General features: G+C 37.1%; 1 protein-coding gene across 1 annotated transcript in view; it reads right to left on the bottom strand.

Annotated features, from left to right (window-relative positions):
* Positions 1-1,469: 1,469 nt before the first annotated feature.
* The window catches only part of ADAMTS19 (ADAM metallopeptidase with thrombospondin type 1 motif 19), a 132,866-nt gene continuing 109,716 nt past the window's right edge, over positions 1,470-24,619 (bottom strand). The window contains exons 20-23 of the mRNA XM_071424720.1: positions 23,540-23,744; positions 21,458-21,610; positions 5,268-5,445; positions 1,470-2,696 (exon numbers count right to left, since the gene is read on the bottom strand). Coding sequence (XP_071280821.1) covers positions 2,545-2,696; positions 5,268-5,445; positions 21,458-21,610; positions 23,540-23,744 — 688 coding nt within the window. The 3' untranslated portion in view covers positions 1,470-2,544. The remainder of the gene's footprint in view (positions 2,697-5,267; positions 5,446-21,457; positions 21,611-23,539; positions 23,745-24,619) is intronic.

Here is a 24,619-nt window from a genome sequence, read left to right as displayed (position 1 = left end):
CTTTCAAATTCAGAGGTATATTTGCTATTTAGAGACAAAACTGCTTCAAAATGATTCACACACATTTAACTAGCAGTTTTGTACTACAGTTGCTAAAGGAATCAGAACCAGACTTATCAACCCTATAACATCCTGATTTCACTATAACATCCTGATCAAAATATAACATCTAATAACATCTAATCTTGATTTCACTCATTACATTTTTTTAAAAAGTCATTTTAAACCACAACTTTCCATCCCTGCCTCTCAATGAAAAGTACCTCCTTTTTATGATCTTCTTATAGAGGTGATGGGAGGATGATTTCAGCAGCAGTCACTGATTTGTTTTTGACAGATAGAGCCAGAGTTAAAACACACTTCTTAAATTTGGTGATTAAGATGACATTTTTGTTAATGAAATATTCAAAATCAGCAGAGGACAAACATATAGAACTGTGAAGATGATATCACTGGCTGATAAAAATTTTCCTCTGGCCCCTAGTCTGGAGGCATCTTTTCTTTTGCTTGATTTTCAATTGTGATTCAAGTGAGTGCAGGAGTATTACCAAGATCTGTGGCTAAGTATGAAGAAACTTAAAATAAAAATTCCTTATTTTGCCTGCCAACTACAATAATTCTATTAGACTTTCAAATGTGCTTCTGTGACTTCAAGGAATTATGCCCCAAAGCAACTGAATTTTCTATTCATTGAAACTTTTTTGTTATACAAAATATAACATTCCATGATGTCAACATTATTTTTCTTTCTTTTTTTACTTTTCAAAACCAGAAGGTATTTTATTTAAAATCATACACTAGCACCTCATTAGAGTTGCAGTTTTCAAATGCAGAGCAGTAAGATGCCAAACTAAAGATTTTGATAGTACAGCTATTTGAAACACAGATGTTGATTTCAATGGTAGTTAAGACTGCGTCTAAGTATTCTTCCTGGACAGAATCACAGCCCTGACTGGGAGCCTCAGTTTATTGTCTGTGGGTATCTATGGTTATCCATCTGTGGAAACTGTGCATCACATCTACACACTAGACTCTTTGCAGAGAAGGAAAAGCAACATTCACTTAAATAAAGCTGCATTCACTTTTTGCTTTGAGTAGAAAATATACCTTTTTGGCTTATTTCTCCAGCTGTCTTGCCTTCAGGACTTGCTCTCCTACATATGTTAATGCTTAAACATTTCCATCACAAAATGAGGGCAGAAGACCCACTGCTGTTCACTTGCCAAGTTCAGCAGTTGCAGGACTCACCTGAGATAAATACCTCCTCTCCACAGAATGTTACCTTGTTATTCTCAACTTTCAACGTATATATATCGAGGCTCACAGAGTGATGTGTCTGTCTGCAGCTGTTGCCTAAGTCAAGAGGCAGAAGGCACTCGTACTGTAGCTGTACCTGCTGCCATGGGGGGCTCGATGGATTAATCTACCAGCCCCAGACACACAAAAAAAGAAAAATTCAAACAGCAAAAGGAGCTTTACTTTTTATTGAAAATGTAAAAATCATGTGAATCATGTACAGTATTTTCTCATAAGGAAAATCTTAGCTGTTTCATAATGTTTCACAAGACTGTAAAACATTTAATTTTTATAAAGACTTTTTCATTAGGCAAAGATAAAACTAAAGTAGTATTACAAAGCTATTTTCTAAATTATCAACAGAGAACTGAGAATGTTTAACAGATTAATCCATACAAGTGGCAGGAGAAAGGACTCTTCCATTTATAAATCTGCAAAAGGACACACAAAGGTATAGAGGGACATGGGTTTTTTGTTTCAAAACTTTAAAAAATTAAGTGACATGTTAAAACACTACAGACGTGGATTCATAGGATGGTACAAGTTCTAGGACTGCATTTCTCTACACTACCTCAAACAGTGCAACAGTGATTCAGTGTAAATCTCTACAGTGTTTCATTGATTTAATACTTGTGTTCAAGTATGTGTCCATGAGAATGATCAAAATCTCTACTTAGCTATTTTAATTTTCTTGTTTATAATATAAGTTACAGTAGAATATCCCCTTCAGTATGTTGCTAAATCAAATGAACTAATTTCACAATACATTCTGTAATAACCTGTTTAATAATGTTAGCTTGTTCACTTTGACATCTGTTGCAAAAAACACAAGCTCATTCTGACTCCAAATGCCAAAAATATAATAAAATTTAAAAGAACTTTATTTCCATATACAACAAAACTATTCAGCTAAATTAAAATAAATTCAAGATAGCATGACTTTTTTTTTGCAACAGATGATCTTACTGAAAATAAACATTTAAAATACTAGTTACTATTTTTTAAAAATTCTGATAAATGTATCCAAAAGTGTTCATATAAAAATTAGTTATGAAAATGTCAGAAGATAAAACGTGTTGGCTGTTTAACCAAAACCATTAAGGATGACTGGCAGGCAAAAATAAATTAATTTGATTAAATTATATGCCATCTGATAATATTTGGTCTGAAAAAGCCTGTGTGAGGGTGTGTGTGTGTTTATAAATAATAAGATTGCAAAGAGCTGAGAGCCAGCCAGCCTAACAGAGGTCAGCTCTTTTGTTGCATTTTTTGCGCATAAAAGTCCCTGCATGTCTCACAGCATCGCTGATACCACCTCATGTCTTGACAGAGGTTCTTCTCTCTTATCACTCTGCAGTACACAGGCCACTGGTCTCCTAGGCACTTGAATGTCAAAGCAGCTGGAAAAAAAGTGAAACAACAGCAAAATCAAATATACATTACTGTTGCCTTTACTAGTGAAGAATCACATACCAAAAGAGACAAGGACATAAGAAGTGTGTCTGGGGAATAGAAAGGGTTATAGATGTAGATATTTAACAAAAGAAGGAATTCCCCTTGTCCTCCTGTTGTCAATATATTCAACATCAAAAAATTTTAAGGCCAGCTTTATTCACAAATCGGATTAAGTTGCATTGAACTTAATTAGTTTAATGTCATGCAACTACCTTCTCATGACTAAGTGGAGCTCATCTTTCTGCCTTGTTTCACTTATGAAAGCCTCCTTACACAGCTTATCACAGAAGGACCATGTTACTGAAGTCGGAACTCTTCACATTTAGTTACATATATCAAGTACTTGCATATGTAGTACGTAGTACATACATGGAATTAAAACAGGAACCCAGTGAAAAACAGGGCTCAAGAACAATATATTGTCCAAAACACATCACAAACACTGAATAAAGAAGTCAATCTCAGATTTGAGTTAATCTCCTATGCTAAAAGAAGAGAAATTTGTAAAAGAGCTGGTGGTATAATCCCCATCAGCTTTCACTAGCCCTACCCCCAATTCTCTACTGCATGATATGAATGGAACTGGAGGCCAAAATTATCAGTATATTGAAGAGAAGCATTGCATTATGTATTTCAGAGATGTTAAGGTTTCTAGTGGATTAGATTCCGACTCCATGCTGGATGACATTCACTTGTAGACTACTAATATCAGTCCTAAATAATCCATGCCATGAGGACAGTGTGGCCAGCAGGAGCAGGGAGGTCATTCTTCCCCTGTACTCGGCACTGGTGAGGCCACACCTTGAGTGCTGTGTCCAGCTCTGGGCCCTCAGTTTGGGAAGGACATTGAGACAGTTGAGCGTGTCCAGAGGAGGCAACGAGGCTGGTGAGGGGCTTGGAACACAAACCCTGTGAGGAATGGCTGAGGGAGCTGGGGGTGTTTAGCCTGGAGAAAAGGAGACTCAGGGGTGACCTTATCGCTCTCTACAACTCCCTGAAAGGTGGCTGTAGTCAGGTGGGAGTTGGTCTCTTTCTCCAGACAGCAACTGACAGAACAAGAGGACACAGTCTCAAGCTGCACCAAGGGAAATATATGCTGGATATTAGGAAGAAGTTTTGTACAGAAAGAGTGATAAATTATGGGAATGGCCTGCCTGGGGAGGTGGTGGAGTGACTATCCCTGGATGTGTTCAAAAAAAGACTGGATATGGCACTTGGTGCCATGGTTTAGTTATGGTGTTTAGGGCATGGGTTGGACTTGATCATCTTGAAGGTCTCTTCCAACCTAATTTTTCTGTGATTTTGTGTGACAACATAGCCCTTTTTTTTTTCACTTCACATTAAGTCAGATTTTAATTGACACTGTATTTTTTGTGTGACTCCGATTCAGTTGACTCTGTGACACAAAGTTGCTTATATAACCTCATCAGAGGAAAATCATCAATGATGGGGAGATAGCATCTTACTTCTGAGAGACCAGCTGAACAAAGAAAGATAAAGTACAAAGGGGAGAAACATTCAAATAGTGAAATAGCAAGGAGAGGACCATAAGCAACAGAAAATTGCAACAATGACTGCTGTACAGAAATGTTTGAAGGTTAAAAACCTCAAAGAGAAATACACTTCACTGTCTTAAAAGAAGTATTGCGTACAGTCTGAAATGCCAGTCTTGTTTTCCATGCAGGAGAAATCTACTGGATAGGAGGCTTTATCTTAATAAGGGCTCTGGAAAATCAGCTGGAGAGGGTGTGCCATCTTACAGCAAGCGTTTGAATATTCCCATCATGTTCAAGATGCTGACGAATGATTAGGGGAACTAATAGTAATCATCATCAATGATGCACTAGGAAACAAAAACTACCAGAATTAACAGTTCTGTAGTTATATAATAACATAATTTCCTTAAGAAGAGAAGAGGCCTAAGTTCTGCCAGGTACAGCAAATCTCTTCATTCAAAGTAATTTTCCTTCACACATCCTAATACATCGGGCATAGATGTAGATTTGAACTAAAGACAAGTGGAAAGAGCTGTTTGTATGTAAGGGGAAAATAAGGGCCTCCTTGATCTCACAAATACCAAGAGATCACAGTTTGCAACATTTTTAACGGAAAAGAAGGTATTTTCTTACTTTAGAAAGATTTGATAAAATTGAGTGAATATATAAATAATATATATATTGAATATATACATATATATATATATATATATATATATATATATATATATATATAAGCATATACATTTAGAATGTCTCTAATGTAAATATATTTTCATAGGGGACATTTTGTTCCCTTAATATCAAAGTCTCATAATAAGGTCCTTCCTTGGATAACAAAACCCTTCACACTCTTAGTTACAGTCTCTGATGTACACACTCAAAACCTGAAGCAGGAAGATCAGTCTCTGCATAGAATTTAAATCTCCTGAATACCTCCTGACTTCTGTTTCTAAACTGGGATCATTGTTAACTGTATGGAAAGATCTGAAAAGAGATTTGTCATCTTTGACTGCTTACCTAACCTGGGTGATGTTATTGTATTAACATTAATTTTCTCATTGCAGGGATGGAGATGACAGGGTCTGTAGGCTGCAGGCTTTTCTGAAGAAAAGCATTCATTGCCATGCCTTCCCGTGATCTTGTGCATGCACTGGATGACTCGAGACTGCATTCCTTTGCCACAGGTGACAGAGCACTGGAACACAGAGGAGACACATTCATTGGAAAGGTATTTTAGCCAGAAATCATGAAATGAAATGTCAGTCCACGTGAAGTGAGTGGCTGCTTCTTCAGATGTCAGCATTTCAGATTTCTGAATTCTATTCCATTAGCTAAATGAAAATCAATTTTAAAAGCACATATTAATTAACAGGATTAATTGAAGGACTCACTCCAGCATCCTATTGCTGTCCAAGTCCATTTTGTAGAGCCTGTGATGAAACTCAAATACAGCAATGTGCCTGGAGGAAGCAAATATAACTCTCTTGTATCTATATACAAATTTACTCTTATAAGAGGTTAAAGTGATGGTAAAACCATTCACAGACACTAGCAGAGAGAAGAATTTTTAATAAAGCTAGTTAATTAACCACAGCAAAAGTGCTCTTTCTGCTGAGCATAGTTTATGCCTCCTGTCTTTGTATCACATCTTCATGTTTTCACATGCATCTCACCAATAGAACACACAGCGTGAGACATGATGCCTGGCCTTTAATTAATCTTGACATCTTGTTGCCACAGAGAATGAGGTAAGAAAATAAAACAACTGAGCTCTTTAACAATGGTAACATTTTAATTCTATCACAGTAACATAATATATTAGAGTAAAAACTTGGACAGGGCTGCACAGATGCTTACAAAACCTACTCCAAACAAACAGAAAAACTAAACCAAAATATGCTTTTGCCTTTACTGACTTTTTGTGGACAAAATTTCATAGGATGTGAATTACTTTTTTGTCCATTTGACTCACATGCTATTGCTTTACTACAAATTTATTAAAAATTACATATTGGAATTTTATCCTAGCCTCTAATGGTTTCGACTCAAGTACCCAGAAATTTCACCAAGTTCTACAGAAATTTTCTGTATAGAACATCTTCAAATACTAATCAGTTTTTTGTAATGAATAATGTAAGAGCTCAGGCTGCAATCCTAAAATTTTTTTTCTAAATGATTTTTATTACATAAATATTCAAAATATATTTCCTTGAGAGGCTTCAAAAAGCAGCTGAAAAAAAACCCCAGAAATAAGAAAGACAAGAAGAAGGTGCTATAACAAAAAACATTTCCCAGCCATCCTGTCGCAAGATGGAGAAGTGTAGTTTTCTTCAAAGGATGAATAAACTTTGACTATATGAAACACTAAACAAGCTTTTACCTGCTGGCTTGGTTATCTATGTGCGTTTAAGTGACAATTTAAACACTTACCTGGAAGAAAGATTTACATGTGCTAAATGGAAAATAGATATGTGCATCAAGAGAAGGGAGACGCCTGTCTTTTGGACTAATAAGACTCCAACAGAGGTATGAAAGACTAGGATATACACTTGGATGTTTTCACAAGGGACTGAACTTGTAACCACATGAAATCAAACACTGGCATTTTATAGAGGCAGCAAATGGACTTGATTTTGCTCCTGTTCTCAGTGAGCCAATACAGAACTGTATCTTGCTGAGTTAAACAGTTACAGCCTCCATGAATCAAGGCATGTAAAGATATTAAATTATGAATACACAGTTGTCTATTCAGTACCAACCACAGTTTAACACATGAACAAATATATGGTTTACAGGAGGGAAATCAGTTAGTACTGATTTATTTTCAAAGTATGCTATCAAATCTAGTATACTGCTGTAAAAGCAGTGAGAAAAGTCTCCCAACAGAACTCCCCTTCTTGAATTCTCTGCCTTTTCTCCGTGCAGCTAAAAATAATCTGAGTTCCTATAACAGCCAACATTATGCACATGGTCAACATGTAAAACCACATATATACTGGCACAAATTTTATCCCCAATAGCAAATGGAACATAGATTTTAATTTTGCCAAAATTCTGACCACTCCTTAAATTCCTCTCATCACAGTTTCAGAGATATTTATTTTTGGAATATTTTAATCAAATTAAAATTGAGACAATGGAAAAGCAAAACAAAAAAAGGTGTAAAGAAAGACAAAACTAAAACTAAACTACAACACAAAGAGAAAACAAATGTGAGAGTAAAAGGAAAATGATGGTGATACGATGAAGCCAATATGTTGAAGATCTCCAATAAGGAAAGATAATCTTTAAATGTTATCATGGTGATCTTAATTTAGAGTAATATTACACACAGTATTACATTTTTTTTTCCTTCAAAGATTAGTGTGTTTATCAACCAAAGTTAGAGTATGTGTGAATGTGTGGTACTCCTTTAGTCAGCTGCAGAGGAGGAGGATATGGGCAGGTTGACCTGGTACATAAGATCACCAAAAATAATTTCTCTGCCCTTAGGTCATCCTAGAGTGAGTAGATGCAATTCAGCCACCTGGAATACTGAAGGGGAGAATGGGATTTGAAAAACACTAGTCTTTTGCTAACAAAATGGGTTCCAATGGTTTATCTGTTAATTTGCAATGCCAAACAATTCATGTGAGCAGGTGACTTTGTGAAGAGTGCTCTGGCAGCAGCCATATCTTCTCTACATCAAATGAGCTCTGGCTTGAAAGTTTGTTGTGACTGCAACTGACACAACAAGCAACAAACAGACAAATCTCTCAGCTAATCAGTGTTTAAGTCTGAATTTCTATGCAGAATCAGGCAAGATTTTGGCATTAAAATCTCAACTGGTGAATTAATATCCTTTAAATAACCTGCACTGGCCTTAGTGAGATGTAGTTTTCCATCCCAAGATGCAGAGATTTTGCAAACAATTAGTCTTGCTTGACCTACTTATTTAAATCACAATTTCAGAAACTGACATCAAAGGATGATTAAATGAAATGTCTCAGTTCATATAGGAAATACGTGGCAAAGCAGGAAATAGAGAAATTTGTGATCTATGTTCTTTTATTTTCACAGAAATGTACTAAATTTTAACAGTGCATTTATTTTTACTTTTTAAAAATGGGAACTTATTAAGTCCTTTAAGATGCTTGTGGAATATTGAGAAAAAGCAGGGCTACCCCACTGATTTGCAGTCCAAAACTTTTAAACCCAACCTAGTCAACATGCAAATAAAGCAAGATTTTTCCAAACACCCTGGGTTTTAAAATCAGTGAGGGATCTGATAAGCGTGCTGTGCTCTTCTATGTTCACATGGCAGTAGCAGGAGCAGTGGTGGTGTCTGACTTTGAAATTAAGAATTCTACTGACTGGAAGCCAGAAAAAAAAATCTTTTTACTATAAAAGCTCATATTAGCTATTAACTATATTAGCTTATATTTAAAATAGTATGAAATAGGGAAAGCATCAGGCATTTAGCAGTGCACTTGCTAGCTACACAGACAAACAGTGAAGTTTCTGTGTTCATGATGTCCATGTCTTAACTGTGAGTTTGTCTTGCAAACACATCAGCCAACTACTGCTGTAACTGAGAGCAGACACTGAATATTAGAGAATAAAAGTTACTCGTATTTTTCTTCTTTATCCTGAAAAGATACAAACTTGTTCTGACTTCACTAGGAGACAACTCAACTTCTGCAGATCAGTTAGATGCCCCTTCAGAGCAACATCTCTGATCCTCATTTTGACACTCATTTTACTGTATATACATGTGTATATTCAAGCTGAAGCAGACTCTTCCAAAACTGCCTCCCAAACTTACCTCACCTTTGGATTTCTCCCACTGCAAATATTCAATCTGAGGTAAATACCTTTCACTGCATATGCAGCTGTCACATTTTTGGTAGTGCTTATGGTATGTAGTTGAAGCCGTATAGGTTCTGTATATTTCTGGACTTTACATGTTTTAAAACTCTAACAAAGCTTTTCATTTCAAAGAAATAAAAAGTATTTTCACTTTTACACATTAATCAGTGAATGTAATCAAAAATAAATTTAACTGTCAAAACTGCTTGTATTTTTTGTATGTTTGTGTGTGTGTGTATATACATATATGATTTGCAGAAAAATGCCCATTCCCAACCAATATATAGCATTTTCATTAATTCAGCAGGTTTCAGATTAATTTAAACCCACAGCTTCTATTATTAGAGAATGAAGAATACATTTCTATAGTTCTTCTTCCCACCCACTGTATCTCCCCACATGTCAGTCTTGCACATGCAGTACTTTATTTTTGTGGAGGTTAATTACATTTTACTTCTCACTATTCACATGACCCACACTTTAGGCCATGCAGCTGATTAGCAAAAAATTCCTGTAGGAGAACCTTATTTGTAGGTTTAGACTAAATGTTCTAGTACACAGCCAGAGGGGTTTTTTTATGTGGCTGTTAATCTGTGCATCTTGGACACAGTCCTAAAGGTACTGTAAAACCATTCAAGCAGCAAGACATGTAAAACATTCTTGTTAAAGATTAAAGATCTTGTTAAAAAATTCCTGTGTAAAGATAGGTAACAGCTATTTTTTAAAAATTCATTTTTTCTTTAAAAAAAATCTTACCACCCTGTTTGAATTTGGTCCAACTTTTGAACTTCTTCGAGATATAATTTCAAGGACAGAAATCTAGGTGTTAAATAAAACAATTCTTACACTTGGCATGCACACTCGCTACCCAAGATTCCTTCTTTCTGTTCCCTGCCAAAGATATATATTCTGGAGAGAATACATATTCCCAAGGCCAACAGCTGAGGAAGTTGCTGTAATGTGTTAGCTGCTTCCAGCTGGCCTTCATGAGAAGTAGGAATTCCTAAATTAAGGGAAAAATTGTCACTGGCAGACAGTAACGGTCAAACTGTGTCTTTCTGCCAAGACAACAGGCAATCACTGAAGAGGCTGATACAATCCTCAATGAAAAAGCCAATCTGTGACAGTATTAACAGAATTGACTTGGACAATTTATTTTTGAGAATAGGTGGACTGCTCAATAAAAGGTTTTACAAGTCTAAGTAGCATTCAAAGCAGGCTGACGTGCCTCTAAGGAAACTCAGTGATGAGTTTTACTGGAAATTATTAGCAGAGCATTCCTAATCATTTATGTATAGGTTCATCAGTTCCAGCTTTAAGCAGTTTCAACCTTTTCATGAAGTGAGTGTGAAACAAGAATAGCAAGCAATCAGACTTTAGCTGCAGGATTCACATTTGCTAACACACTTGCAAAATCTTCTTCTGCTTTGTCTTTTATGAAGCCTGCTTTTGAAGGCAGGTAGTAAATAATGTGGTGCATTTTTTTTCAGCAAAGGCTTCATACTAAGTTTGGCAATATTCTTAAAGATTACCTAAATCAAGCAAATAATCTGCAGTTTATTTAAATTTTTTTTTTTTTTTGTGTGTGTTACAAAGGCATTTTGAATAGTGTAGCAAAAAGAGGGATTGACGGATACAAGCATAAGATGGAGTCTGAGTTCTCACATGCATCATTTCCAGGAAGGTCTTTCTGCCTCTCTCATTTCTGACACACCCAACACCTCAGTATGCCAAATTTAAAATTCAGAACTTGTGCTAAGTTTAGCTAAAAAAGTATCTGCTGTTGGTCTCTTCTAAGTTTAGCAAGTTTGAGTTGTGCCTATTTATTTTATAGCCTTCTTTTTCTCCTTCTTCTGCCCACTGCTCCTCCATTTTTTCTTTATAGCTCCTCTTTCTAGGGTAAGAAGATATAAGATTCAAAAACAGGTAAGATTTTAAATTCAGACAGACAGAACTCCAGTTCCCTTGATAAACCTAGAGATAGGATTCCCATGGAGGAAATCCTCATCACCTCATCTCAAGAATTTGAACCTTTCTTTTCTCTTTTTTTTTTTCTTTTTTTTCCCCCCCTAAATCCTTTTTAAGGCCCCATGCAGAACAATGTGGTTGTTTGGCAGAGGAGACAAAACTGCCTTTGGTATCAAGACAAGAAGCAACAGAAAGTTCAGAAGCTGATTACAAAAAGAAATGTATTTTTTCTAGGTCAGTATATATGTATCTTTTCTTCATTGCCTAACTACTCTGAATCAATAGTGGAGTTGGATAGGCTTAAATCTGAATGGGCTCTCTGGACTCAGCTTGGAAGTGGAAAATTCTTTGTCTCCATGTGAAACCCTGGTTCCATTGCCCAATTTCTTTCTTGGGTGAATTAATGAAACACCATCATCCATTTAACAGTTTAAAAACTAGGATTATTCCAATGACACAAGTTTGTTCTATTAGAGACAACCTGGAGTCCAAATCTGTAAAAACCTGAGACCTAATTACAGCCTATCATTTCTCCCTGATATCAGGGAAGGTATCAGCATTTTTCTCTCATCATTAATGACCTATATCAAAGCATGGACAAATCCTGTAATACTGTAAAAGATCTAGAAACCCAAGTTCCTCTATGTGCTCCGGATGTACGTACACACCATTTTAAATTTTGTAGTTATACTTTCTATAAATCTATATATAATAAAAACATATTCAAGTTTTAAGGCAATTTACATATACCTGAAATAGTTATTTATTCTTATTTAGGACTTTAGACACACTGCTAAATAGTATTTGACATCATAATACTGGTAGATTTTACAAATTTAGCCTTATTTGTGCACCTCTGCCTGGGCACTGCTGCAGGGATCCTCTGTTAGCAAGGAAGCAGAAATAAATTTTAGCTCTGAATTTGTGGTTGTACCAGATGCCTGCCTGTGCTGACTCACACATGGATATATTACTGCCACTAGTGCTTAGCAATGAGCAAGACATTATTACATTTCAAACTTTCATATCTGAGATATCATTGCCTGGTATTTTGGCAGGAGATGACCATCCATTCATTAGGACTATCACACAAACAAGAATCACTATCATCCAAACAAGAATCTGAAAACAGTTAGATTTCATGACATAATTACCTTTATCTTTCTGATTAAATTAGTTGAGTATGCTATTCTGGAATGATGAAAACAAATTCTTAAAATTAACTTAAAATATTGTCCTTTGACTACGTAATTATATTACCATACATGACAATGCTAGCCTGATGCTCAGTTGAAAACCTTGCACGGAAAAGCATTAGAACAGCACAAAGTAATTAAAGGATTACAGTATTTCTAATGAAAGACATGTGACAGAACCCACTAAGGACACAAAGAAAATTTCAAATCAGGGAAAATGAAACCTCCAAGAAAATCCTTTCTTTTAAAAATTTCTATTTTATCTATTTACTTTTCAGAAATCAAAGAAACATGTCAAAAAGCTCTTCTGTTCAACATAGAATTAAGCACTGTCCTTTAAATATCATCATACTATGTACCACTTTAAAGTTTTTCCAGTAGGTTGAATAAATGAAAGTGTTCTTTTCTGATAATGACTTTACTTCCAATCACTCTATCTACCATATTTTAAATAATGAAGATCTGAAATAGCAGGCAACTCACCTAAATGGCTATGAAAGATATTAAAAAACCAAAACATAAAAAACCTATGAGTTTACAAGGAAACTGAGCTCATAGGACTTTTATTTAGCTGAAATACAAGAATAAAATCATAGAATCAGTTAAACTGGAAAAGATCTTTAAGATCATTGAGGCAAACCATTAACTCAGCACTGCCAAGTTCACTACTAAACCATGTCCCTAAGTAACGCAACTACATTGCAACTCTACTATTTGCCTGGGCAGTCTGTTCTAATGCTTGACAACTCTTTTGCTGAGGAACTTTTCCCTAATATTCAATCTGAGCCTCTGCTGGCTCATCTTGAGGCCATTCTTCTCATTCCCTCACTTGTTACCTGGGAGAGGAGACCAAATCCACCTCACTACGTACTCGGAGGGAGTTGTAGAGGGAGAAAAGGTCTACCCTGTGCCCTCTTTCCTCCAGGCTAAACAGCCCCAGCTCCCTCAGCCACCCCTCACAGGACTTGTACTCCAGACCCTTCACCTCCGTTGCCCTTCTCTAGACATACTCCAACACTTAAATATCTTTCTTACAATGAAGGGCTCAAACCTCAGCAGCCTCACCACTGCCAAGTACAGAGGGACAATCACTGCCCTGGCGCTGCTGGCCACACTATTGGTGTCACAGGCCAGGATGCCATCAGCCTTCTTGGCCACCTGGGCACAGTTCTCTCATGTTCAGTCACTGCTGACCAGCACCCCCAGATCCTTTTCAGCCAGACAGCTTTCCAGACACTCTGCCCCAGCCGGGAGCACTGCCTGGGGTTCTTGTGATCCAAGTACATGATCCACCACTTGGCCTTGTGGAAGCTCTTACCACTGGCCTCAGCCCACAAATTCAGCATGACCTGATCCCTTTGCACAGCTTTTCTACCTTCAGCAAGTCAACATTCCTATGCAAACTGGTTGTCTGTGAACTTACTGAGGGTGCACTTGATCCCCCTGCCCAAATAATCAATAAAGATGTCAAACAGGACTGGCCCTACACTAAGCCCCAGAGCGCACCTCTTAGTGGCCAATTGCCAACTGGATGTAACTGCATTCACCACTCCTCTCTGGGTCCAGCCATACAGATAATTGTTAACTCAGCAAAGAGAGCACCTGTCTGAGCCATGGGCTGCCAGCTTTTCCAGGAGAATGCTGTGGGAGACAGTGGCAAAGGCTTAGGCCCAGGTAAACAACATCCACAGCTTTTTCTTCATCCACTAGGTGGATAACCCTGTCTTAGAAGGAGATCAGGTTAGTCAAGGACTGCCTTTCATAAACCCATATGCTGACTGGGCCTGATCAAGCAGGTTCAGCACATGCCATATGATGTCACTCAGGATGATCAGCTCCTGACCTTCCCCAGCACTGAGGTCAAGCTGACAGGCCTGTAGTTCCCTGGATCCTTCTTCCAGCTTCCTCACTATCCTCATGTGGATCCCATCCATCCTCACAGAGCTGTCTGTTTCTAAGTGATGGACAAGGACCATTTTTCCTTTCCACTATGAGGGTTTGATTTTATTTCTCATCCCTGTCTTTCAGCTCAGGGGGCTGGGCACCTGCATAACAACTGCTCTTAATACTAAAGATTGAGGTAAAGAACATACAAAGCACTTCAGCTTTTTATTCATCCTTTGTCAGTATGTTTTCTTTTGCATCCAATAAAGGATGGAGATTCTCCTTAGCCCTCCTTTTTTGTTGGACATGATGCATTTTTTGTTGTCTTTTATGGCAGTAGGATGATTAAAGTCTAACTGGGCCTTGACCCTTCTAATTTTCTTCCTGCATAACCTCACAACATCCTTGTAGAGCTCCCAAATTGTCTGCCCCTTTTTCCAAAGGCCATAAACTCTATTTTTCCACCCAAGTTACAGCCAAAGCGCTCTGTTCAAGCAAGGGAGTCAGCTCATCTTTCAGCACAAGGGGACAGCCAACTCTTGCACCTTTAAGATTTCTTTCTTGAAGAATGACTAGCCTTCCTGGGCTCGTTTGTCATGCAGGACTGCATCTCAAGGGACTTAGTCATCAGTCATCTAAACAGGCCAACGTCTGCCCTCTGGAAGTACTATGTGGCAGTTCTGTTGCCCCCTCTCCTTACTGCTTTGAAAACTGAAAACTCTATTGTTTCATGGTTGCTGTGCTCAAGACAGCCTCTGAAACAATTATTTCAAAAGAATTTTTCAAGATTCAATTATCTCTTACATTTTTAAAGTATTTTCATCTTTTGCCTAATTATAAACTCTCAGAAAACAGCAAAAAAGTGACAACCCCATAGAGTAAAACAAAATAATGAAAATCAAACAATAAATATTTTGAGATAAAATAATTTCCTAGAATAACAAGTTTATCACAAGAATAAATACATGACGTAGTATGTTATTTAGCTGCATGAAATACAGGAAAACAGAAACATGAAATAATAAAAAAATCCAACAAAAATAAGCTAGATTGCACAAGAAAAAATGGATTACATAAATTTTAACAGAACCCAAGTGAATCAGCTGTAAGAGTTATGCCTTTGCAGATGACAGAGTCAGAGATACTGAGGAAAAATTTAGAAAGAGAGAGATGACCTTAGATATGGAGATACACCAGGCAAAAGAATGCCTAATTCACCAAGTCTGAGCACCAGACCATTTATCTATCTGCTGAAAATACATATCAGCCTTCCAGAAGATCCACTGTTCAAAGATCCCAGTGTCCTCAAAAAAAACCTGGCAGGCATTTCTGGGAAAGGTCATAGAATATAAAGGACTTCTCTTCAGTTATTCCCAAGAATGGCTTCCTTCAATCTATGTTATATGCATATGTATGCATATGTAAATCCTTTGCAGCAGTAATGTATGGCCTAGCACTGTAAAACTCAAAAGCAAAAAAGTCTGGAAATTTGTATCTGCTTGGGTATAGACTGTACTACAATGACTTGGAAGACATTAGCAGTAAATAAGGCGATGAAAAGCTGCGAACGCTACTCTCCGTAACTTCCGCATTTGTGGAATATTATATGTGGTGCATGACAGAGATTTTCTCCTTCCCCTGGCCTTCCAAGGGATCACTACACCCAGTCAATCATACTTATCATACTTATCTACACCCAGTCAATCATACTTATCAATTTCAATCATATTTATCATACTTTCAAACTTCTGGTACAAGAGAGAGAAGCTCCACTGTTTTGCTGATAGCAAAGGTTTCAGTCTGTTGGTAGAACCAAAGAATATTTGGCGGGAACCAGCACGCGGAAAATTTATAGAGCTGCCTAAAGATTCAAAGTCAATGGCTGCATACTAATAGCAACAATATTTCATTCTGAAATATTTCTGGGCATAAGTAAACAAAAACAAAACTTATTTATAATGTTATCTATCATCTATTTTAGGAGCATTTTTATCATTTTACTTCTGCTATCAGGGAGTAAAAAACCCTAGCTTTTTCAGGGATATTTCAGATCTCATTTATGTTGGAATTTCCTAGACTTCCTCTAACTGTTCATGTTTATGAAGGTGACTTAGAAGTCAATCTTTTCACTACAGATCTGTGTCTCTACAGAAGACATCTCAATCTGCTTCCCTGGAAACCACTTTTTAAAATCTTCAGAGTCCAAAACAATTCGTTCGGTTGCTGAATGCATCAGTGTTATCCTTTTCTTTCTCTTCCGGCAGTGTCAGAGACATAAGAGTGTCTCCCCAACAGTGGCTGTGTAAGTGAATCTCCTTCTTTCCCACATTGCTCCTTCAGGTGAGCACACTGTACATTGTGTGGCAATTCTGTGGTTGTACAGACACATTTAAACACGGGTCTGCATTTGCCTCCACTACACGCTGCCATCTTCCAGGCAACTTCTTCTAGCTTTGAGGGTTGGTTTTCTGCACATGCACCCTTCTTTCTGTGCTATACCATCTTTTGTACTCCATGTTGAGGTCATTTTGGGAACAAACTAGCTCACCCTTGATGGAAACATAAAAGGAAATGTATAATGGTGGTAACTTCTGCTTAAGACCCTCTCCTAGGACACATAAGGAAAAACAGAGTATGTATTATGAGGTGGATTTAAATTTCTTCCTTTCTTTCTTTTTCTTCTCATTATTTATTTGATTATATAGTTCTCCCACTACCATGTCACTTGTCAAGTAAGGCAGCAAGCATCTTTCAGCAGGACCTGTCCTCTTATTTTGTTCTTGTTCATTTGTGCTTTGTTTTTCTCTGAGCCTAGGAAGGTTCAGTCCTGATGGGAACTATTAAGATGTACCACAACTTAATTAATTTCTAAAGTAACCACACTTACCGATAATGCAACTTGAGATACAACACTTGTAACTACATTTTGATTCCCCCATACTTCTTACACTAAAGATGCTTGAAGCAGAAAATCAACAAAGATACCTTAGTAGATCTAAGTGTGAAAGAGATACTAGAATTTCCCATTTACAAGTGATTTTCTCTGTGTGCAAAATAGGTGATATCTACTTTTAAAATCCTTTCCAGTCTTATTGGTGGTTTCTTCTGTTATAAAAGGTGGCCTCATTCTGTTTTTCAGGAAACTAACATGGCATTATATTTATTCCAGCCAAAATTCTGCAGTATATTGATCTAAAAAACCCTTTATATGAAACAAAAGATGTTAATATTGTTAATATTATAGGACTGGTTAGAAACGTATAAAATCTCCCAATGCCATTCCTCACATTGACATCTTCCATATTATTTGATCGTGCTTCATTTCTGAAACAAAGACATACATCATTTGCTGCAAATTAATATATTTAAGTCAATATGAAAGTTATTTACTTTCTTACATAATTATTTTAACTTCTATTATTTCGCATTGCATAATTGCTTTGTCCATGCATCTATTGATAGTGCAATATTACACTACTGATAGTGTAATATTACACTACTGATAGTGTAATTTTGACTCATGGTCAGCACTATTCCATTCCAAGAATCTAAAAGAGGTTAATAATTTTGGATGGGGATCTGAGGAAAAAAAAAACAAGGCGAATTCCCTTGTCAGTAAAATCATAACATTAATATCATCCTTTTTTTTTTAATTGGAGGAGATCAGTTGAGTTTGTTTGCTGTGGAAATTTAGAGTCTGTTTAAATGCTGTGTTAAGGACACAAAATAAAGGCTGAACATCCTGTGCTCTTGAATAGTTAGTAAAAAAGGTTTGTGGGCATTTACGTCTCTCCATTTACATGTGTTGTTTGATTGGGGAAGAAGGCAAACAATCCTTATCACTGACATCTGCATTCTGTACCCCTCAGGAGAACCCTCTGTGAATTGGCCTCCGTAACAGCTGGAGACTTGACTCCTCCTGACTACACACACACACACACACACACACACACATGCTTTCTAGGAAGCACTGAAATACAGTCTAAACTAAATAATTTGGAATAGGACGTGAAGTCTGGGATTCATTGTTGTAAAAACTAAGCAGTTGGCTCAGATGCCCTTCCAGACTCAGTGGAAAAATAGAAGGAGATTAACCTTTGCTTCATGTTTTTGCTTCTTCAGGCTATAGACAAAGGGAACTGCATGCCAACCGTTGGGATCACTACCTCAGATGTCATATTTGACTCCTCAGCATCTCTGGTCTAACACATAGATACTATTTAGAAATTTTGCTGCTGCTCCATCTTTAGTTTCTACAGAATGCATCCTTTTACCAATCTTTTTTACAACTTATGCCACATTATCTTCTCTGATCTCCTATAGACATATACTGTATTTCTCTTCATCTTACAAATTGCTGCTTCTAAATTCTAGTTTGTTGTTCGGACCCTTGATCCTATTTTTCCTTGCTGAATGATATAATATTTTATCAAAGTTTTAAATTACTATTTTCAATACGCCCTTTCCAAATTATTCTCTGTTCCAAAATTCATTCTGCTTCTCATGCTTCATTTATTCTGACAATGGTCTGAAAAGTGTGATAGTAGCAGAAGAAAATATACACATTTTCCTACATAAAGTATTGTAGACATGCCCTTTGAGCACCCTATGCTGCTGAAATTAAAGTGTTTTTTGGAGAATGCCTTCTACAATGATGTGTTCTTTCGTAAGCTGTGCAGATATGTAAACATGCCATTCACATGAATTTAATTTCACTTCTCCTCAGCCTACTTGTTTATACTTAGCTGATGAATGCCTCTGAGCATGATCCTGTCCTTGTATGGCTTTGAAATGGGTAGCCAGTGGGCAGCTTAGCAAGGGACACTGTTGCTAACAACACCTTGTCCTAGCAGGTGCTAGAATAGCTATGGTCTCTAAGCATTCCTCATTTGAAGGTACCTCACACATTGTTAGATAGGATATGTCATGAATGGCATATGCTGGGAAAATACAATGTCATTTGGTAATGCTGCTCGGTGCTGGCTCCAGAAGGTCAGTTTGAGCTTTTATTCTTTCCTTTTTCATCATACCTATGTTCCTCACAAAGGTGGCACAGAGCCTGAGTGATGTTATGAACAGCAAGTTTTAGCATATTGACCCACTCTACTAACTTAAACACCATTACAGAGTTAAAGGTTGCACACAGGCCGGGTTGTACAGACTTCTTTTAGACTGAGTTTTAGAAGGACACCTATCTCCAAAATTGATGTATTGGAACTTGGAATTTTGGTCAAATTTTATTTGATCTTGGTATTGTTAAAACACAGAGGTCAAAAACTATTTGATCTTTATGTGACTATACCAATAAAACAAACTAACTGAGTTACAGCACTCCATAATTATTAATCATGTTATCTTTTCAGTAATAGTGCAATTTAAGCTTAATTTAAAATTATGTCTTAGGAGTTCAAAGGAAGCAGCAAAGCAAGTAAGGATATTAGGCCTCTTGTTTCAATGTGTGAGAAGCGTCATCTAAATTTTTCAAGTCAAGTCTTGGCTTTAGCCAGAGGGAACTTGGCTCTGCTCAAAGGAACAGACTTCTGTCAATGTCAAGAACAATCCTAGAGTAAAAACTGTGAACACAGAAGGCTGCATTGAACCTCTGGGTAAGAAACAAACAGAGCAAAGATTAACATTTACCTGAGCTTTTCATTTTTTCTCACCATTGCAGACATATCAACATGTAGGCCATGACTTCATGTTGCTATGTACTCCTTCAATGGAACAGAAGAGTTACAGAGAAAAGAAATTCACATGCAAATATATTTTAAATTGAACTTGTGTCCCGTAGAGAAATCAAGGTATCTATTTGTTAGTATAAATCTTGGAAAATCTCTGCTGCACAAGTCACAGTCAGACTGTATGTTAACTGTTCAAAAGATTTTGCCAATTCCATAATTCCTTGTGTCCTAATTTTGAAGTTCAAAGTGCAGTTTGGGGGAGAGTATTACAGCTTTGACTCAAAGAGGAGAGCAGGAAATACAAAATTGCCAGTAAATTTTAAACAAGAAGATATAAGTTTTTGTACACTCATCTGTGACATGGTTGTTTGTGAAAGGCACTGAGAGGATAAAGTTCTTCACTCCAGAGGGCACTGGGAACACAGTGTATCTGTCTCAGCATGCCCACATAGCCTCAGCAACCCCAATTTGAATGGTTGCTTCAATTAAGAAAGCAGATGGTCATTTCTCCATGGTTTACTTCCTACTGGTGCTAGTGCTAAATGAGGCAGGTTTTAACCATAGCTATGCAGTAGAGAAATGGAAATACTAAATATTATTGCCAAACATATCTTCTTGGAAAAGTAATACTGCTACTGAAAGTTAGTTGCTTCTGTTGTTTAAAAAAATTAATGGTTATACTATATGCGTTTGAAGTAGCTAGTTACTCACAGAGTACTTGCAGCTAATTCTTGGAAGGCTGGCTAGCCATACACTGCTGGCTTTAGTCCTTGTTTCCAGCTCCTACATCACATGAAAGACAACTAAAAATACATTAAATACTTCTCCATACAAGCAAGTTTAAAAAATGCTGCAATAATGTTAGGTGCTGAAAGTAAAAGTGTGTGCAAAGTTATGAAGAGAAACAAAGGAAATAAAAAAAGATTATAATCTTTCTGCTGAAGTGTGGTCTGTGATACAGCAAGAGAAAACCTTGACAAGGTTCAATTTCAGAATTTCAGCATGTTTTGGGTTTTACAAAACTGTATCAGATACTGAAGGCTAATCACAGATCTGACTAATATTGTTTGTTACTGTTTGGCCTATGCGTATCCACCTCTCAGAACACATATGCCAAGGAAATAATGTAATGACAGTTATGTTGAGTGTCCATAATAATAAAAAAATAATAAAAGAAAAACAGTAATAGATGCTTCCCACATGCTAAATGGTTTATGTGGAAATCTAATAAGCTAAAGGTGCTAGTGTATATGACTGGAGAGTGTACTTTACTGGAACCACAAATAAAATGTGCAAACACAAATTAACAACATATGTGATTGGTAAGGTTGGAGCTGGCTGCAGTTTCTGAAGCTGTTTGAAGCCTGTTTGAAGCTGTTCTGAAGCCTAACACAATAAGATAATACAAATTTGCATTACATTCTAGATTTATGTCACATTTACTTTATATTCCTGATTTTTATTTATACTGTAGGCTCACTGCGACTACCAGTTTAGGTTTTTTTTGTTTATAGCCTTATTGTTCCCTCAGCTGAGACATCTGTACACTTTTGATAAGAGTAATTCTTATTAAGAACTCAACTTGCAAAATGTGTGATGCTGGGAGGCACTAGTATCAAGGATTACTCACCTTAGACCAGTCTCCCATTCTCCAGACATAGCATTTGGAATAGTCCTCACAGTCCTCTGCTTCTTTAGGTCTTGTGGACAAAACACATTTCTTGCGTGGATTAGTGCACCTCACAGTCCGATGCCGTACTCCCTTACCACACTTTACAGAGCACTGTTGGAAAAAAATGGTTTTTCAGATTTCTACAAAATTCACTTACCCCATTTCATCCCCTTCTATATGACTTCTGTCAGGTCAGCATAAATATTTCACAGCTTCAGTGATCTCCTAACTTCCAACCTTCAATAGCATCAATACTAGATTTATTAAAAAAGAAAAACTGAACAAAAATTCTTTAGGGGACAAAACGATAATTGATTCATTTTTACCCAAAATTAGATAAAAAATTACTTGCTTAAGGACAAAATAGTCTTTGGAATAAGAAATGATCCAAGAAGTCATGATTAAATGAATGAAAAATTTTACACTAAAAATATAAGGCAATCTTTCTTCTTCCAATGAAATGAAATACACTGAAAGAAAATCAAAATAACATTTATAGGAATAAGATATGAAGCAACTTAAGAAAAGCTCTGTTAGTGTCCAACAACCTTTTTTGGGAGGAGGAAAAAAATGCAGAATGGAAAAGTAAATATTCCAAAACGATGCAAGAATCCAGACTGAACATGAAAATTCAAAGTCACTATATAGTCAGCATGTGAAAGCTCTTTTCAAGTTGCTTATGAGGTCCTAATCTATGGGGTTTTTTCACCATTCCCCCTTACACAGCCAAAAATGATGCCATTTCCTTCTCAAAACATTATCACTACTTTTGATCATCCCACTGCTTGCACTTCAACTCTCCTGTGCCAAGCTGATTATAACCACAGGAAGCAGTAATGGCTAGCTTCCTACATAATGGTGATAGTAGGAATGGCCATGGGAAATACCTCGCTCTTCAAAAAAATTTATTGCTCCCAACACAAACATGCTCTGTCATTTATCATCTCTCAAGTAAAACAAACTGACTAAACAATCTGTGGTTCTGATTTCTTTTACTCATCTCTGTAAATGGATGCCTTTCTTCTCACAAGCTCTCACATCATAAAACTGTGTACCACACCAGAAACTGGTGTTGCTTATATCTCCTATGTCTACCTTAGCATGTGCTTTTCATCTTTGAAAACATTCCCTATTTGTTAGCTCTTTCTTGCTTGGGGATCAAGGAGTTCTGCTGAGTAGAGCAATTGAAAGAAGGGACTGCACCCACATTCAGAAGCTGCTATACGTATTTTGATCACAGAGGTATTCATCGCACAGCTTCTAGTATGGGAGGCAATCAGAATTGCCTTTACTCTTTCAATGAAAGGAGAAGTTCCAAATAATCCTTTCATCTTGTCCAGATGGCAGTGAGAACAATACTCTTCTTCCTCCAGTTAATTTTAGAAGAAATCAAAGATGAAGAAAGCCAAATGGACAAGCACATTTAAAGACCTTAAATTAATAAAGCTTTTTGAACAATGATTACATTTTACAGCAATACTTCAGGACGCAGCATATGTGAAATTGTGTTATTTACAAGTTCATTTGTCTATTGCTGTTGGTTTGGAAAAAGAGCAGAAAAGAAAGAGGAAGGGAAGAAGACGTCCTTTTTTTTGCCAAAGGCTCCCCTCAAAGCCTCCCTGAAGCAGATGGCATCACTCATCTGCTGATCAACATCCCTTGGTACAAAAGTACATCCCAGATGTTTCCACTCTGAACCCAAGGTCTTGTAGCTAGCTGATAAGTGGTGCCTTAATTCTATTTCCCCCAAGTTACCCACTACTGCACACAGGACATACTTGATTATATGTGCTTGAGAACCAGCCAGAAGAGACCTGCACAACATTAACTAGGTAAGATGCAGTAGCTCTACACAGCTGGTTTTCCTAGCCCCTGAACCCTTTGCCGAAACACCGCATGAGAACCATGAAAATCATTAGGCTGAGCTGTGCCACTTGATGCTGAAAAAAACCCTTATTTCCAAAAAATACCAAAGCACAAATAACGACTATAGAGTATTTGGAGTATTTGGAGAATATGGAGTATAAAAAAATGCAGCACCTCAGACCAGACTCCTGCCTCCCACACCGTCATGCAGTCCTGGCCTTCACAGCGCTGTGCAGAAGCAGGCTTTGGCCCCAGACAATCCCTCTCCCTAGCTCTGATCAGGGTCCCGTTTCTGAGCTGCTGTGTGCAGGCTACTTGTCTGTTCTGGGTGCCTTTTCCACATGTCCTTGAACATGGTGTCCATTCTGTCATCATCCATCTGCAAAAAAGCACAGGCAATGTACTAATACAAAATCAGGAGGGAAAAAATACCTTCACATCTTATTCACTTATTCTAAGTGTATACACCCAAGACACACTTGCATTTTTCAGCCTCCTTTTACTGTCATTTTGCTAATGGAGTATTTATGAATCTAACATATATTAAATTTCATATGGTATTAATTAAACCCTAACCCTTCCCCAGTCCACTACCCTATGTTTTCAAACTACTTTCCTTTAATTATAATCCCGATCAGAAAATTTCCAAAATATACATACATAAAGATGACAGATCCCTGATCAGCCTGCCTGTTAGTCTCTGTATGTCTATCTATCTCAAGTGTATGCCAAGCATGTGAAGTCCAGCATTCCTTGAAAATACTGTGTTGCAAGAATCACTCAAGTGTGAAAGACTCATTGCCCTGGAAAAAGCGCAAAACCCCAAAATTCTTCATGTTCTTCAGAGTAAAGCCTAACAGGTTGCATGGCTTAAATCACAACAGCAGGGGAGGCTGATGCCGTTTGGCACGGACCACATACCTAGAGAGCAATTGTTCTAGAACATAATTTTCCCCAGATGTTCTGTAGATCCAGATTATGGCCATGTGCCTTTAAAAAATCAAACAGCTCTGCCCCTGATGTTCTGTCTCCTGAAAACACAAGAGTTTTCAAGGAGACTTAGTTTGCAAGCAAAGTTTTTAGGAAACTGATATTTAATAAAATTTTTTCAATCTTCTGTCATGCATTTGTAGCAAAAAAATAAAACACCTAACTGAGGAGTTTTTTTGTTGTCTGTCCAGATACATCATTTACGAATCTTGACGGGTCAAGATGATGAAATACACTTCAAGATATTTCTTCATAGGCCCATAG

This window comes from Agelaius tricolor, unplaced genomic scaffold (assembly GCF_023055355.1).
Source record: "Agelaius tricolor isolate 1412-34295 unplaced genomic scaffold, bAgeTri1.0.p SCAF_4, whole genome shotgun sequence".
NCBI lineage: Eukaryota > Metazoa > Chordata > Aves > Passeriformes > Icteridae > Agelaius > Agelaius tricolor.
Note: the sequence above shows the minus strand (reverse complement) of the source record. Positions and strands in the feature narration are given on the sequence as shown.